Here is a 16,649-nt window from a genome sequence, read left to right as displayed (position 1 = left end):
AAGACTAGCTAAATGTCTGAAACGAAGATACGCGCACTAAACAAATAAGAAAGTAAAGGAAGTCTCCATCACCAGCCATATCATAAACCAACCAATCCCAAAACAAAAAAAACAATAAGCCACCCTATCCAATCCGCAGACCAATCCATCAAGGTCCCGAAGAAGTCACAGCGCCCAAATAAAACGGCTTCAACATAAGTTTTACTGCGTGGTAAGCCCCCAGCTCCGCCCATAGCAGCGCAGCCCACTAAGTGATGTCTATTTTCAACCGCTTCTAAGAGCGGAGTGCTACTATTAAAATCTTAAGAGTTGATATAGGTATCTTTCTTAATTAATAACTCTAAGACTGCCTTATAAGTATTTTTTATTATTTAAAAGAATAGAATCTAGTTAAGTATATCCCTAGAATTAATTCTATATTTTATATTAAGTAGGGTTAAAATTTCCTAGAAAAGTTTAAAAGCTATTATTATATAAATACTAATTATTCTAGTTTTACTTTTAAATAATAATTTATTTTTATTATATAATAAGATCTAGTTACTGGCTGAAATTTTTATAATACTTATAAAAAGCTTTATAACCAGGTTTCTAATTTTTAAAAATAAATTATAAGTATAATATCCCTAATTAAGTAATATATATGTGTAAGGACACGCGAACATCCTGCTAGTGCTGACTTAGCCATGGGCTAACTAAGCGTACACTAACTTCAGAATCCTCGTGAAGCGAGATTCTGAACCTTAGCGTTAATCTACACTATTTCCGCGATCCTTAAAAATAGCCCTTATTTCTTTATTAGGTTCCCGAGTCTTGAATACGCTAATTTAACTAAGCTTATAAGAAACTCTTTTTTTATAATTTTAATGTTTTACCCCCGCGAATCAGCCTATTCATAATATTAGAGAAATTAAGAAAATCCTTACAGTTAGCTTAAACCCCTGAGGGAATAGGTTAAGTATCTCTTATAGAATAGGATAGTTCTACTATAAGTACTTCCCTAATAAAGGGGCCTATACCTAGTAAAATTCTTGTTCTTAAATTATAAATAGCTAGCAAGAAACTATTAATTATTAAAAAATAATATATTATAATACTTAAGTATAAGCTTATTACTTATAAATAGCTTGCTAAGCTTAATATACTTAAGTCTTGCAAGTATACTTATTAATTATCTAAAATAATTTATAAGAGCCTTATAAAAAAATATTTACTTAGAGTCTACTTATTATTAAAAAATATACTTTACTTAACTACTAACTATACTAATTACTAGATATTCCGTGACTAGATAAACATACTCGCGAAGATAAACTAGTTTAATAAAGAAAATAAGATAGATTATATAGTATTTTATTTAGATAGTACGCTTACTATCTTATAAGGAAATAAAAGCTCGCGCGAATATTATAAAAAAGATTAGGATAGTCTGTATAACTTCCTTAAGGAGTAACTAGAAAACCCGCAAAATAAACTTTAAAAATTATAGTTTACTATTCTCCGCGCTTGTATAAAGCCTAATAAGAAGACTAAATTTGCGTACCTTAAGTAGTTTAATAAGATAATTAGTAAATTAAGTAAGAATATAAAGGATCCTAAGCTAATTTAGCTTTATATATTTTATAAATTATTACTTTATAAGACTTAACAGCAACTCCGCGAATAGCTAAAAATATTATATATAAAATCTTATAAACATAGCTATTAAGCTTTAACCTCTAATCCGCGCTAGTACTAGTAATAGCTCGCGAAAATTAAATAATAATAGCCCTAGCCCTGTAAGAGGGCAGAATAATAGTTATAAATATAATAATTTTTATTTTCTAAGAAGGTATTTATAAGGGCTACCTAGTAGTCCTGCTAGGAACTAAGATTTATAAAATAAATATTCTAAACTACTTGCTAACTAGGTAAGATCCTATAAAAAAAGGTTTAGGGATTAAAATACTTATTATAAGTACTATAAAAGTAGGTACTAGGTAAGGGATTACCCTGTATAAAAAAAAATTAATCCTTTATATAAGAAAACCTTATTATTTATACTTATACAGAAGATTAAGGGTCTAAGGAGGCCTTAAGTAAGTACTTTTACTAAGCTTCTCCGCGGGAGGTAGCCGCAGTTAGTCCTTTATAAAAATATTTTAGTATTTTTTTTACTAAGTATTTTTACTAAGCTCCTCTACTAGAGGTAACCGCGGTTAATATCTTAGTAAGGAAACCTAAGATCTTACCTACTAGTACTAAGCTATTTATAAAATAAAAATAGCTTCCTACCTTAGTTAAGCTTAGTAATAATATTATTTATATTACGCGAGTATTAGTAGATAATAATAATATAATAAATATTATACTTATAATACTAGCAAAGCAAGCGGGCTAGAAGATATTACTATAACAGGTTTATATATTAATAATAAATAACTAGGAACTCTAGAATAAAAAAGTAGTAAAAGCTAAGATAAAGCTTAAAAATTTTTATAAAATCTAGAAAATCTTTTATAAGCTAGCTATATCCTTGCTAGATATCTCGGAGCCTCTCTTAAGTATTATTTAGATAAAACTCTATAACCTAAAAACTTACTAGGCGGACAGGATCCTAAACTTCTATAATAGTACCCCCTTAAATATTTTTATAATTACTGCGGAAGAAATAAGTACTACTTGTAATTTATTATAGATATAAGTTCTCTAGGTTAATATAATCTAAATAAATAAATTATTAGTAAAAGATATCCCTAAATAATATTATAAATTTATAGATATTTTCTTAGACCATAAATTAAAGAAATTACTTTTATATTATAAAGGAGTTAACTTGTAGATCAAACTAGAAAAAAACAAGAAACTATTATTTAGCCCCTTATATAATTACTCCCCCTATAAAGTACTAGCTATTCGCGAGTATATCTTAATAATATTTATAAAGAGGTAGATCTAATTATCTAAGTTGCCTGCAGGAGCACTATTACTTTATATACTAAAAAAAAATAATAATATTTATATATGCGCGGATTATTATAAGCTAAATACTATTACTATTAAGAACTAGTATCTATTACTATTAATAGACAAGATAATTAGGAGACTTAGTAAGGCTAAGTAGTTTAGTTAATTTAACCTTTATAATATATTTAATTAGATCTATATTACTTGTAAGCACGAGTAAAAAATAGCTTTCTAGATAAAATATAAGTTATATAAATATTATATAATACTATTTAGTTTAACAAACACCCTTGTAGTATTCTAAGGATTCGCGAACTAGGTATTCCGCGATATCCTAGATATGTATATTATCGTGTACCTAGATAATATAATTATATTCTTATAGATACTAGAGGAATATTATTAATAAGTAAAGAAAGTCCTTAGTAAATTACGTGAGGTAAGTTTATATTATAAGCAAAGTAAATATAGTTTTATAGTAATTAAGATTAACTTTCTTAAGTATATAATTATACTAGAAAGTATTAAGATAAAACTTTTATAAGTAAGTACTATTATAAAATAGCCTATACCTAGAACTACTTATAATATTCTTATATTTATTAGCTTCGCGAATTAGTACTACTATTTTATAAAAAAGTATTTTTATCTTATAGCTTTACTTACAAATTTATTAAAAAAGCCTAGTAAGTAAGATACCCCGCGGTCTATTAAAAATCTTAAGAATATTATAATAAATAAAGCTCGCGAATTATTCTAGAAGATTAAGAAAGCTTTTCATAAGATAATAAAGCTAACTTATTAAAATAAGTTCCTTCTTATATAATTAAAAAATAATATTTCTAGCCGGGTAGTTTATAGTATATTAACCTAGCTATAAAAAAATAACGCGTAGTACCTAGTAGTATTCTTTTTTAAGAAAATAATTATTACTAAATATAATTATAATATTAGCAAGCAAGAACTTCTAGCTATTATAAAATTATTCCGCGAGTAGTAGCACTACCTAGAGGGTAATTATAAGGAAATAAAAATTATTATAGATTATAAAATATTATAAAACTTTTAATTATAAACTAAAGCTCTCTTGTAAATATAAATCTATTAGTCCTAGTTCTTAGCAGGATTTAGATTTAGGATAGTTTATTATATAGGTAAGCTTAACCTAGTAGATAGCCTATTATATAAGGTAAATTATATAAAATCTACTTATTATAAGAATAAGCTAGAGTACCAAGAGCGTGCCCTTAATAAACTATAAAATTAACTTAGCCTATCCGCGAAGCAGGCTATAACTATAGCGCTAGCTTTAAAATAGATACTTATACTATAAAAATTAGGTAAGGGACTAGTTATAAGGATTATAATAGTTAATAAATCTAATACTAGGTAGTATTAGACTACGCGGGTAATAGCTTAGTATATTTTATATAGTAAAGAATTATTTTATAAGGACCCTTTTATTAAGTTACTAGAGAAGCTTCTAATACTACTAGAAAATAATCTTATTATATAAAATATCTGTAAAGGCCTAGCAAATCCTAATACTAAGTATATTATACTTAAAGGGGGTAGATTAGAGCTAAGCCTTTAGTTAGATAAAAATAATATATTTTATTATAAAAGAAAGATATATATCCTGGACTAGTATTTCCTACGCTTTAAAATACTTGTAAAGCTTTATAATAATTCTTTAGTAGGATACTTTACCTTAAAAAAAACCTAAGAACTTATTTATTAGTGATTCTAATAACTATATATATATAAGTTTATTAAGAAATATTATTAGAGCTGTGTAGTATACTTAGGCGCGAGGATTAAGTATAATAAGTAGCAGGGCTTGTTATAGCCCTTACTAGTCCCTATAAAAATATAAGAATAAATTAGTATAAATTTTATTACTAATTTACTAGCTAGTACAGGGATCACGGATCCTAACTAGTAGTTATATAACGCGATTCTTATAATTATTAATTATTTAAGTAAGATAGCTTATTTTATCCCTATTTATAAAATAATTAAGAAAGTATAACTCGCGGAGATAATATTTTATAAGATAATTTACTTATATAAAATACCCGCGAATATTATAATAAATTATAAATTAGTTTTTATACTAGGGTTCTAGTCTAACTTAATATACTATCTTAAGATTAAGTAGTCATTAAGTACCGCGTACTATTTATAAATAAATAGCTAGATAGAATACCTAAATAATATCTTAGAATAATACTTATAAAATTATATTAACTTTAACTAGGATAACTAGGTTAATTTCTTACTACTTATAGAGTTTATATATAATAACTTAGAGCAGGTATTAATAAGTATTACTTTATTTTATATAAAGATAGGCAAGTACCCTCGCGTGCTTATACTAGATACCTAACTAGATATCTAGGATATTATAAAAAAAAATATTATAAATTATATAGCTTAGCTATAAGGGATCCGTAAAGATATTATTAAGGCTTTAAAAAAGGCCCGCGAGTACTAAAAAAAGTACTATAATAAGAAGCGTATTACTAAGACCTTTAAGGTTAGTAAGTATATATAGGTTAGCGCGAAGAACTAGTTTTTAACGCGATTATCTTACAAGCTAGATATATTATTTTATAAAGCTTAGCAAGTTATTAAATATATTAAATAAAATATATATTACTTAGACTTACCTGCAAGGCTAGATATCTATAATATCTTTTATATTTTAATACTTCGCGAGTATTAGGAAATAAAAGGAGTTAATTTTATAAAATAGTTCCTTATATACCTTATAAAGGTAGATAGTGGTTGCTATATATCTAAAACTATTCTTACAAGGAAAAAAAATAAGAATAGTTATAGATAGCTATACTAAGTTAAATAAAAAAGATATAAGCTAAGTAAGAATAATATTATATAAGAGCCTGCGAGCTACTTAAGGCATCTATAAATATTTAAGAGATTTATAAGAGAAGTTAAAATAGTAGAAAAACCTTTAAATTTTATAGTAATAATACTATAGAAGGATAAAAACTAGGCTATTAAGGATATATATATACCTAGCCTAAAATAAACTTTATAAATAAACGCCTAAAAACAAAAAGCACAAGTAGGGCGAGGTATTATTATTATATATAGTTACGCTAGCAGGTTAGCGGCTAGTATTATTATAAGCTTAAGAAATATTATAGGCCTGTTACGTGCTTTTATAAGAGGCACGGTACGCAAGGTACTTAAATCTAATAATAGAGCTTTATCTACGGAAGTAAGACTCTCCTTATTAGACTACCCTTAATTAAAAATATATTAATAAGCTTATATAATACCTAGGTAAAGTTAGACTAATACCTGGTTTTTATTACGCAAGCAAGCAGGGAATATTATAGTAAAAGTAGTTATTATACTTTTATCTAATTTTATTAGAAATATATTCCGCGAATATAGGTCTACACCTTATAGTACCCGCGAATAATAAAACATATTTTATATACTTATCTCCAGGTAGTGGTTTACAGCTAGTATAGGTAATAAGAATAATCTTATAAGTTTAATATTATTTAATAAGCTAGTTAATAAATAATTTATTATAAAAGTAAACGTGTTAATATACTAAGATAAAGATCCACACGTACTTCTAGAAAAATAAGGGCTTAAGTCTTATCTAAGAAGCTAGACCTAATAGTATAACTATAATAGCAAGTATTAAACTAGGTAGTATAACTTATAACTAGTTATTTTATATACTAGGATAATTAACAAGCCGAGCTATAACCTAGTTATTAATAAATATAACTACTAAAAGTGGTATATCCTAGCCAGCTCTTAAAAATAGGCCCGCGGGACTAGGAGAAGTTATAATAAGAAAATTAGTAAGTAACTAGTTAGAAATTAGCTTTACTTATTAAGAGTCCTTTTATAAAGCTTTATAAAGCTTAATAGAATACTTACCTAAGTTATAGGCTAGTAATAAATATTTATTATAATAATTATAAATATCCCGCGTGTTATAGTCCGGGGAGGAAAGTAGTTAATAGTATTAGCCCGTGGTTATATTATTAAATAGCTATGCTCAAGAGTTAACAGGTTATTTAAAAAGTTTAGCCCTTGTTAAGTAATAGGGGGGATATTAAAAATAAAGAAGATAAGAGCAGGAGCAGCTATTATTATATTCGCGGATTATTTAAGATTAGCTAATACTTTTATAAAGTAAGAAATAAGTAAGGTAATTATAGAGGCGAGGTGATTACTAAAAAATAGGCGAGGTAATTATAAAAGTAAGGTAATTGCTAAGAAATAGGCAAGGTAATTATAGAAGTAAGGTAATTACTAAGAAATAGGCAAGGTAATCGCAGAAGCAAGGTAATTACTAAGAAATAAGCAAGGTGATTGCTGGGAAACAAGTGAGGTATTACTTGCGAGCGATAGAAATAATACTTATAAAAAGAAATAAGCAATATAAAGCAAGGAATTAATAATAGATTAGTAAACTATAGAACCGTGTACCTATTATTAGTATAATACACGGGCATAAAAAAAGGAAGAAGAGAAAAGATAAGTTAGGAGAGGAAGAGGTCTTATATAAGTATTATTCCTTCTAAAAGTAAGGTAAATTTTAACTTTACCCACGCGGTTGCCTACTAGAAATACTTAAAGGAAGTAATACCTCTCTAAATATTTTATAAGGTAGTACTTTACTTAAGTACTTACTTTACGCTTTACTTAAATATTCTATAAAACTCTTACTTAAAATAAAGTTTTACTAGTTAGGAGCTGCTAATCCCACGCGGATTTTACTTATTTTACTTTATAAATATTTTACAGAGCTATACTAGCTATAAAGGCTGCTCGCGAGGAATATTTATATAATTATACTATTTATAAGAGATAGGAAAGTATTAAGAAAATAACTTTATATACTACCGTGTAGTAGTAAGTTACCCGCAAGAAGGCCTTTTCCTTTCCTGCGGCAGCTTTTCCTTTCGTAAAGAAGTTTTACTAGTTATATAAGGTTTTTACTAGTACTTGCTAAGTATATATCTAGATTAGATAATAAAAACCCCCAGCCTTAAAAACCAAGGCCTGCAAGGGGGGAGAGTAATTATAAAAACACGCGAATATCCTGCTAGTACTAACTTAGCTGCGGGCTAACTAAGTATATACTAACTTTAGAATCCTCGTGGAGCAAGATTCTGAACCTTAGCGTTAATCTATACTATTTCCGCGATCCTTAAAAATAGCCCTTATTTCCTTATTAAGTTCCCGAGTCTTAAATACGCTGATTTAACCAAGCCTATAAGAAACCCCTTTCTTATAATAATATTAAAGATAAATAATCCTAGAATTTTATATATAAATATTTTTTAATATTTATATTATAGGCGCGGATCTTTAACTAAATAATATTAATAAATATTAACTCTATACTTATATTAAATCTAGATATTATAAATATATTTACCTTATTTTTTACTTAGAGATTAATTATTTTATTTAGAAATAATTTTTAAGTATTTAAAGTAGTTTAATACTTATTTAATATATTAATTATAATATAAATTTATTTATAAATTAAAGTAACTAAGTATAGAGTTTTATAAAGATTTTTAACAAAAGGGCAGGTTTATTAAAGCTTATATTAATTATAATTAGATTATTAGTTTAATATAACTTAAGTAAGTAATTTATAATAATAGCTATTATAATAATTTTACTTATATTAGGAATACTAGGGCAGTATAAAATTTAATTAAGATATTTAACCTAGAATATAAATTTTTTAAATTTTTAGAATTAGGTATTAGTATCTTTTTATTTTTAAGTAGGAATATTATATTATTAAGAAATAGAATTTCTTATAATAAGTTAACTAAAAATAGCTTAAGATTCCTTTTTTTAATAGTAGGCATTAAGTATAATACTTATATTTTGTATTATTAAATAAACTTTTTATATAAATTCTTTAACTTTAAATTATATTAACTTTAATATCTATATTTAGATAGACTTAAAAGTAGATTATAAAACTTACTTTTATATATACTATTTAATTATTATTATTTATAAAATACATTATTTTAGTATACTCTAGAAAAGCTATTTAGCATAGTATATTATTATTAATATAGTATTATTTTTACTATTTCTTATTTTTATATAAATTAGTATAATCACTGATTTCTTAAATAATAATATAAGGAAATAAGTTTATAAGTTTTAATTTTAGGTTAGATATTTATTTCTTTTCAAATAAAATCTAGGTATAAAAATAATTAATACTTTTTATTTTAAAGTATATAATACCTTTTCTTTACTTATTCGCTTTTAAGAAGAGTATTTTTTATTACCTAGTCTATTAATCTAATAATTCTATAATATAATTATAATAAGTTATCTAGCTAATTCTTTCTTTTTTATAATATTATCTTTAATATAATAATAAATCTTATAATTAGTATTACCTACTATATAAGTAAACTTTATGTTAAAGAAATAGTCCTCCTAGGATCTAGGATATTAAAATTTTTTATTATATAAATTTTAGATAATTTAATATTATTTACTTTAATATTTTATTAAGATTTCCTTCCCTATCCTAATTTATCGAGAGAAAAAGAATTATACTCAAAAAAAATACTTAGAGGCTTATTTAGCTACTTATTAATATATATAAATTCTTTACCTTATATTAATTTCTTACAATTATATTAAATAACTATACTCTAAGACTTTAATAGAACACTAACTATTATATTACCTAACTAAATATCTTAGATATCTATGTCTTCTCCATCATCTTCAGGATCCTGCGAGTCTTCCTCCCCCCTGGTATTATTATCACTTCCGCGGGCCCTATAATATGGCACCCCAACCCTAATACCTACTATAAGCCTAAATTAAATCATGGGAAAGCTGTATATTATATCCTTTATAATAATAGTAGTAGATACCTTGCCTGTTACCCCTAATAATAAATATATTATTATAATATTGAAATAACTAATTTATCTAAGAATATAAGTATTTAAATTATCAGAATTAGCTATTTATAAACTAAGATATTATTTATTTAATATAATTATTATAGTTAATAACTTGTTTTCTAGTATAGATACCTAGCTAATAGTATAATTATTAGGGGTAAGATTTTAACTCTAGGGAGCTTTAGCTATAGTTAGTATATAAGGGTTTAAATAATCTAAGGGCTTCTGGTAGGAGGAAATAAAGAACCTGATACTAATGATGTGTGATATAAGGCTGGGTTAGATATTTAGTGCGGGGTAGTTCTTAGTCTTATCTATAGTAATATAAATAACCTTACTAGAAACTATATATCAATATTATAATTTACTAAAGATCTATTTAACTAGGTAGTAGGGCTAATAATACACCTAGACTATAGTGGATTAAGCCCTAGTTAGTCTACTACAACTGTGGATCTGAAGTCTATTAGGTTAGCAGCTATGGAATCCCGTGGAAGTAGTGGATACTGACAATACTAATTAGCTTATCAGCCTTGTTAAGTGCAGTGAAATCCTATTAATTAATAAAACAACGGCTCTGGCTAGCACGTATTGGTCAGCTTCCTGGTACCGCGCCTTTAAGATAAGCCTGGCAGCTTCACTACCACCGGTTGTCTCAATGCTAGCTCAACAGCCTTCCACATCCTGGTTTTCATAGATCAGGTCTAGCGCGGTAGGTACTCTGTATAGTAGCTATAAATCAGATAATCATCTGATCATCATGGCAGAACTTCAGCAGCCGATCCTTTCCTTATAGAACATGTTCTAGCGATAGAAGGAAGACAGCAAGCACAACCCTAATTTAAGTGGCCAGTCTATATCCCTACTCTGCTTAGTCTTATGTAGACTAATAAGATTGGATTTGCTATGGTTACCCACTATATTAACCACCAGGTGGTGTATGGCTTAAGTATGGCTAAGAATTAGATGCGTGCTGCGCTAACACCTCGTAAAAAGGCTGCAAAAGGAAGGGGGAAGGAGCCTCGGACTTCGAGCCGAGCCTAAGTACTGGCTAGGGCATCTCAGGCGTAGATTGGGCCAAGGAATGTTTGAGGATATAGTCTGCCATGGTAGTACCTTATGCAGGCGAGCGTAGGGAGGGTAAATGGCTTGCTCTGTCTTATAAGCACTGACCCAAGTCGCGCGGATGTAAAGCGGCCTCACCCTAAGCGCACCCGCCCAACTTCTGGCCACGCTAGAGGCGACACACCGGCTAGTCGGTATCATGGTGTTTAAATCAACAGCTGTTGTATTTATTTTTTTTTTTTTTTTTTTTTTTTTTTTTTTTGCCAGCGTTTTACTCAGTCTCCGTAAGACTGAGCAGGGTGGAAATAGTGACTGGCCAGAACTTGGATTAGGGTTGTGCTTGCCTCCTTCCATCACCGGAACTTGCTATATAACTAATCCCCAAGGATGTTCCAAAATGTTGTTGAGCAGAGCCTTATAGAGCATAAAAGCAGACAACTAACTACTGGTATCGACCTTCCACATTGGAATATAACCCTCTGCAGCCTCTACCCGGCGCTTCTCCTCGCCAAGCACAATCTCAAACACCTGTGGCTGGACGTCTCGCAGCACAATATCATCGACCGTGCCGATGGCGCGCACTGGCCATCGTTCAGTGACTTTACCGTTCTTAAGCTACTTCTCGCGCCCATCGACCTGCTGTTACAGTACCACTATTCTCTCCCCAATCTGGCTACGATTTTACCTTCGCCCCTGTAGACGCTCCATAGAACCGATGTGAACAAGTCGACCCCAGAGCCCCTCCTGCACTCCACTTGAGGTTATCTGTCTCACACTTCCCCGACCAGTATGGGCGAACTTCTTATCGCCAGTGACGACTATCTAACGCAAGGAGACGCTAGAATGGATGCGGTTGAACCAGATACACAGACGCCTGATCTGACATCTGCAGCGCCGGCCATCGGACATGCCGTGGCGCTTTTCACGCTCTGCACGCAGCGCTGGAACTGATTTGGAAAATGCGCAGCACACCATCAGATGATGTACTTGAACTATCCAGTGATGCACATCGGACAAAAACCGCTCGCATGACCTGTAGCTCCAGTTGGAGCGATTGGGCGAACTGGGTCTGCAGCGAATCTAAATGATCAAACATTATCTCAATCCCACCGATATCAGTCACACGTCGAGAGTCTCGCCCGATGCTTACCGTGTTTCGTTCCCGGCCCCACGTAAGACACTATCTGACTCGCTAATATCAGCATTTATCTATGTACTGTTCTCATGCCGCGGACCACAATACTCATTTCATAAATATGCAGAGCGAACAAAGTAAGTCGTTCTCCGGGCTACGAAAGTTGAACTTTCCTGAACTTGCTACGCTGAGTATTGCTTTTTTGTGCGTAACCAGTTGCGTATTATTTGTTTCCCTTTCAGGGGGTGGGGGGCGAATGAGTTTCAATTTGTATGGAGTATGAGTGAAGACACCTACATTCGAAACGACAAGTGTATTGATTTTCTAGCAACCTCTGTCAATGTTGGGCTTTAACGAGGCTACGGCGAGCACGCTTCTTTCTCACATGAGCGAGTGCCGGGGGGTGCCACTTGTTATGCAGAAGGCTGTGCCAATGCCATAGGCTGATATCAGGCATCCGAGTGTTGATCTGAGTAAGCGCAGTAGGTGAGGTGTTATCATCTACCCCCCACTTCCTACAGCAAACAATAGCTCATAGTTATCATCTTGAGGCGAGAATCATACTTCAAGTTCATCCTCCACGTAATCCAAAAATGGATATTCTAAAGTCACTGGATTGTCAGATTAGCGAACATTCAAATCCTGTCACTAGCGGCGTGGCTGAGAATGATGTCCAGAAGGCTACGCCTGCTGGAGCGACTCTAAGCTGCGGAGAAGAAGGGATCCAGCCGCCATCGCGCGTTTCCCAGGGCCCCATACAACCTGCACCCGCCCGTCGAGGATCGACAAAACGAGTACGACGGACCTCGACTAGCACCAGATCCGGTGGTAGACCAAGGAGCGCTATCATTCTTCCATCACGGCCCCAATTTGAGACTGTGAACCATGTATCCGAGCCAGACAACGCCATTTCATCCGACCTGTACGCAGAAATTCTACAGCTATTTGCGTTGATAGCAGAGCAGAAAGCAAGTCCAATACTGCCGTTTTACCACTCTAGTCTAGAGCCTACTGCTTTTGACACCCAGCTAGCGCCTAAGCAGGTGGGCGATGGAAGCAAGGAGGATTGCTCGAACAGCGAGGAAGATCGAACAAGAGATCCACAGCGGGGACGAACAGCAGACTTCCGCTCCATGGGTTGGACCGAACAGCAACTGTTACTCGATCGAGAACTTCGACGCCTGCTGATATGGGATGAAGACTTTTGGGAGGCATCCCGGAAGTCGCTTGAGACAGACCGTCTCCGGGCTATTGATGCTTCTTTCTCTTCCATCGGGACGACGCTAATTCAGAGTGAGTACCACCTACGGTCTTCTCTTCCCCCCCTCTGAGAAGTGAAATAACCAGACCTCAGTTCTAAGACAGAACCCACAATTGGAAGAACAAGTTGAGTGCGTCGACCGCATGTTGAACAAACCGGATCGTGCTGCATTGCAACGAAAGGACGACACGAAGACAGCAGATGACGACCCACTAGAGAACATACGGATTGCGATCGATCATCTCTTCCAAGCCCTTCATCCGCTGAAAAGGAGAAGGGAGCGTTCCCGGGCTCGCTCTCTACCGCGATTCGGATCTCCTCCCGGCTCATTTTCAATAATAGCTACTCCACGACAGGGTAGCAGATCTATAAACCTGGATGAAAGAAATGTTGTGAAGGACAAAAGTTTAAAGTCCCCACGAATGATAAAGCATGTTCGTTTCAAGCCTGGCGGTTTTGAAGACGAGACATCTGAAGACGAGGAAGAGGGTCCCAGCAGGAAATCACGATTTTTGGGCAAGGACGACATCCCAACATCGGTGATTCCAAGCACCGACAGTACACATACAGAGGGCAGGCTTGTTATTCAAATCTCCGACCGGCCTGAAGCCTTTCAAAAAGCGCCAACCCTTTCAGCTCCGAGCTTGACGCCCTTAGTGAGACCACGGATCAGCAGAGTCAGGACACATGAAATGCCAAAGAAAATCCGAAACTTCGACTGGGAAGCAGAAATTGCTTTTCTGAGCAAGAACTATGCCGACCTGAGCCTATCATCGCCTGCCTCTTCTGCTGATATTACCGACAGAATTCTGAATATAGCTCAGACTGAAGAGCTGGTCCCCTATGAGCCAGGGTCAGAGGCAGGGGCACGACAGGCTCATCCGACCTCAACACTGTCGCTATTATTTACCCGCCTTGGGTCAACTTTAGGTTTAGCGAGAGGCTTACCTGACTGGCAGATATTTACTATGCCTGACCAGCATGACTACGCCAAGTCAGCTGTCCTTTTGATCTACTTCAGCATCCTCAGAGAGATCATCAGTTGCGCAGTCTCCATATCTAAAGATTTGCAGTCAAAGCTACTTGAAAGGACCGAGGCACCACCTGGTGATGGGGATGATATCGACATTTTCTGTGCCTACATTCAGCAGTTGTCAGAGGTGACCGATAGTATGGACAGCGGTTCGCATTTTTTCCAGCCCCAGCTGCAAGGAGTAATTACAAGATTGAAAACCATAACTTCGGGTAGCACACAAGTGTCTACGACAGCCACAAACATGACTTCAAGAATAGAGAAATCAGATTTCCCGAAGGTTGGAGTTCGATATCATCCTTTAGCTGTCGCGTGTTATCTGTCTCCCGCCACCAGCAATTTTACAGATCCTAGCAGTGCAAATGAAATTCCAAACGACTTGATACCAAGAGTTGCCCGTGAGCTCTTGGGGGTAGAAGGGTCAGAAAGGAACCCCTAAGCAGAAAAGGTGTGGTGCAAAGCGTGAACGTTTTCAATGTTGATTAATTGTGTGCAATGGATATATCAGTCTTTCTGAGCCTCGGTGTTTTGATTCCGCACATTCTTTCGTGCCTCATTCACAAAGGACCGTACTGGGTGAAGTCATTAGTAGTAGACCAAGTAGGCGTATGATCATACTGACCAAGGGCCCTTTCTGCTCGCCCTTCTCTCATTCCATCGACGTCCATCCGTTCAGGATCGGGCTGGACGTTTTGGAGGGTGCCAGCAGCAGCCATCACCTTAATGATCTCAAGTCTCTCATTCCTCATCGCCTGCATCTGTTCCGTCGATGTCGAGACGTTAACCATGCTTGCCTGATGTCGGGTAGTGTTGTTGAAAATCCTGACATGCTTCGGCTCAATGAATCCCTCGGTGCCTATGGTTCCATTGATCATAAATGACTGGTCCAATGCTAGGTTGTTATCAATGTATCGCGAGCCGTCGCGATACACTCCGCTGCCCTCCGCTTCTAGCCCCAGCTGTTCAAGGTCGGACTTGTCGAGGGCTACTGTACCATCTTCTAGTGATTGACGTGATGTAAGCGATAAGGAGAATACATAGCCAGAAAGGGAGGCTCACCACTCAGTTCCTTCCCCTCAACAACGTGCCGTATCAGAAGCCCTTCAAAGCCGACCATCATCTGCTTTAAAGTCTGCTCCACTGCCTCAAGTTTATCCATTTGGACGACAAACCTATCGTTAAACAAGATCGTCAAGCCAACATGGGCCGATTGAATTTTCATCGTCAGATTCGACTTGGCCTTTGCAATGTTGCCCGTCAAGGCGGTCAACTCTTCTTTCTGACTCGGGCCATGCCTCAGTCTGACAGAGAAACTCCCGCTCTCCATGGCAGTCAGCAGCTCTTCGAGTTTCTCTGCTTGCTCCGCAATTCCGTCCACCTCTTCAAGGATGGCTTTGGTCTGGAGGGGTGGTTGCCCCTCCACAATAGCCACAAGATCTTTTAGCGCAGAGACCTCCTTTCGGTTCTGAGTAACAATCCCTATCAAGCCCTTTTTGTCTGTGGCCGTTCTGATTTTGTCGGCTACATCGATAAGGACTTGCAGGGCTTGCATGGCCACACCTATGCCGCCCAGTATGTCGAGAGGGGTCTAGTGATAGCGTTAGCACCCCTAGTACAGTCAGAGTGTCTTGGATAAAAAGGCATGGGAAAAAAGGAATGGAAAAAGCAAAAAGCAGCTAGCAGCTAGCAGCAAGCGAGTAAGCCGAAGGAAAAGCAGCAACACCCACCGCCATTAGCCAGAGTACTTCTTATAGGAAAAGGAGGTTGGCTAGCAGTATTATCTTGAGAACGATCAGGTTGTTATCCCAGGAAACGTTGGAAGACTGGGTAATAAACGAGCACACAGGGTGCCTTCTTCGCGCTGTTATATGCACACACGCCGGATACGCTCAGCCTTTCGTTTCGGGCGTCATCTCTGCAAACTCCAGCCTGGTGCGGGGTTCTTGCCAATAAAGATTACTTCCGACTCCCAGCAGAGTATCATCTGACGACACCCCTGTCAGATGAGATTGGTGTTCGTACGTGGACCAACTTAAGGCTGGCCCTCCGGCCCGGAGGCATCCAACCCTGTCTAGTCGTCGTTTCATTGCCAGCTTTTCCAAATATCCCCGCTACTCGCCAGACCTCAAGCCCCATCCTGCCGCTCTGCGATACTTTGTACTTGTTTTCGTGTTTCCATTTCTTCATGGGATATTCAATACCGCCAGCATACTCCGAAGGAGATACTGACCGAGCCCCGGGTCCAAC

General features: G+C 34.5%; 3 protein-coding genes across 3 annotated transcripts; 2 read left to right on the top strand and 1 right to left on the bottom strand.

The window, feature by feature from the left end:
- Window positions 1–11,360: 11,360 nt before the first annotated feature.
- BJY04DRAFT_224376 (uncharacterized protein) lies at window positions 11,361–11,924 on the top strand (the record flags this gene model as incomplete). Its single annotated transcript, XM_073717955.1, has 2 exons — window positions 11,361–11,668; window positions 11,762–11,924. 2 exons carry the CDS (start codon window positions 11,361–11,363, stop codon window positions 11,922–11,924), a joined length of 471 nt encoding a protein of 156 aa, XP_073564884.1.
- Window positions 11,925–12,701: 777 nt separating this feature from the next.
- On the top strand, window positions 12,702–14,841 carry BJY04DRAFT_224375 (uncharacterized protein; the record flags this gene model as incomplete). Its single annotated transcript, XM_073717954.1, has 2 exons — window positions 12,702–13,401; window positions 13,463–14,841. The coding sequence occupies 2 exons, from the start codon at window positions 12,702–12,704 to the stop codon at window positions 14,839–14,841; spliced, it is 2,079 nt and encodes a 692-aa protein (XP_073564883.1).
- Window positions 14,842–14,906: 65 nt separating this feature from the next.
- On the bottom strand, window positions 14,907–15,954 carry BJY04DRAFT_224374 (uncharacterized protein; the record flags this gene model as incomplete). Its single annotated transcript, XM_073717953.1, has 3 exons — window positions 14,907–14,974; window positions 15,025–15,402; window positions 15,462–15,954. 3 exons carry the CDS (start codon window positions 15,952–15,954, stop codon window positions 14,907–14,909), a joined length of 939 nt encoding a protein of 312 aa, XP_073564882.1.
- Window positions 15,955–16,649: the final 695 nt, after the last annotated feature.

This window comes from Aspergillus karnatakaensis (assembly GCF_047715665.1).
Source record: "Aspergillus karnatakaensis strain CBS 102800 unplaced genomic scaffold BJY04scaffold_89, whole genome shotgun sequence".
NCBI classification, from domain to species: domain Eukaryota; kingdom Fungi; phylum Ascomycota; class Eurotiomycetes; order Eurotiales; family Aspergillaceae; genus Aspergillus; species Aspergillus karnatakaensis.
Note: the sequence above shows the minus strand (reverse complement) of the source record. Positions and strands in the feature narration are given on the sequence as shown.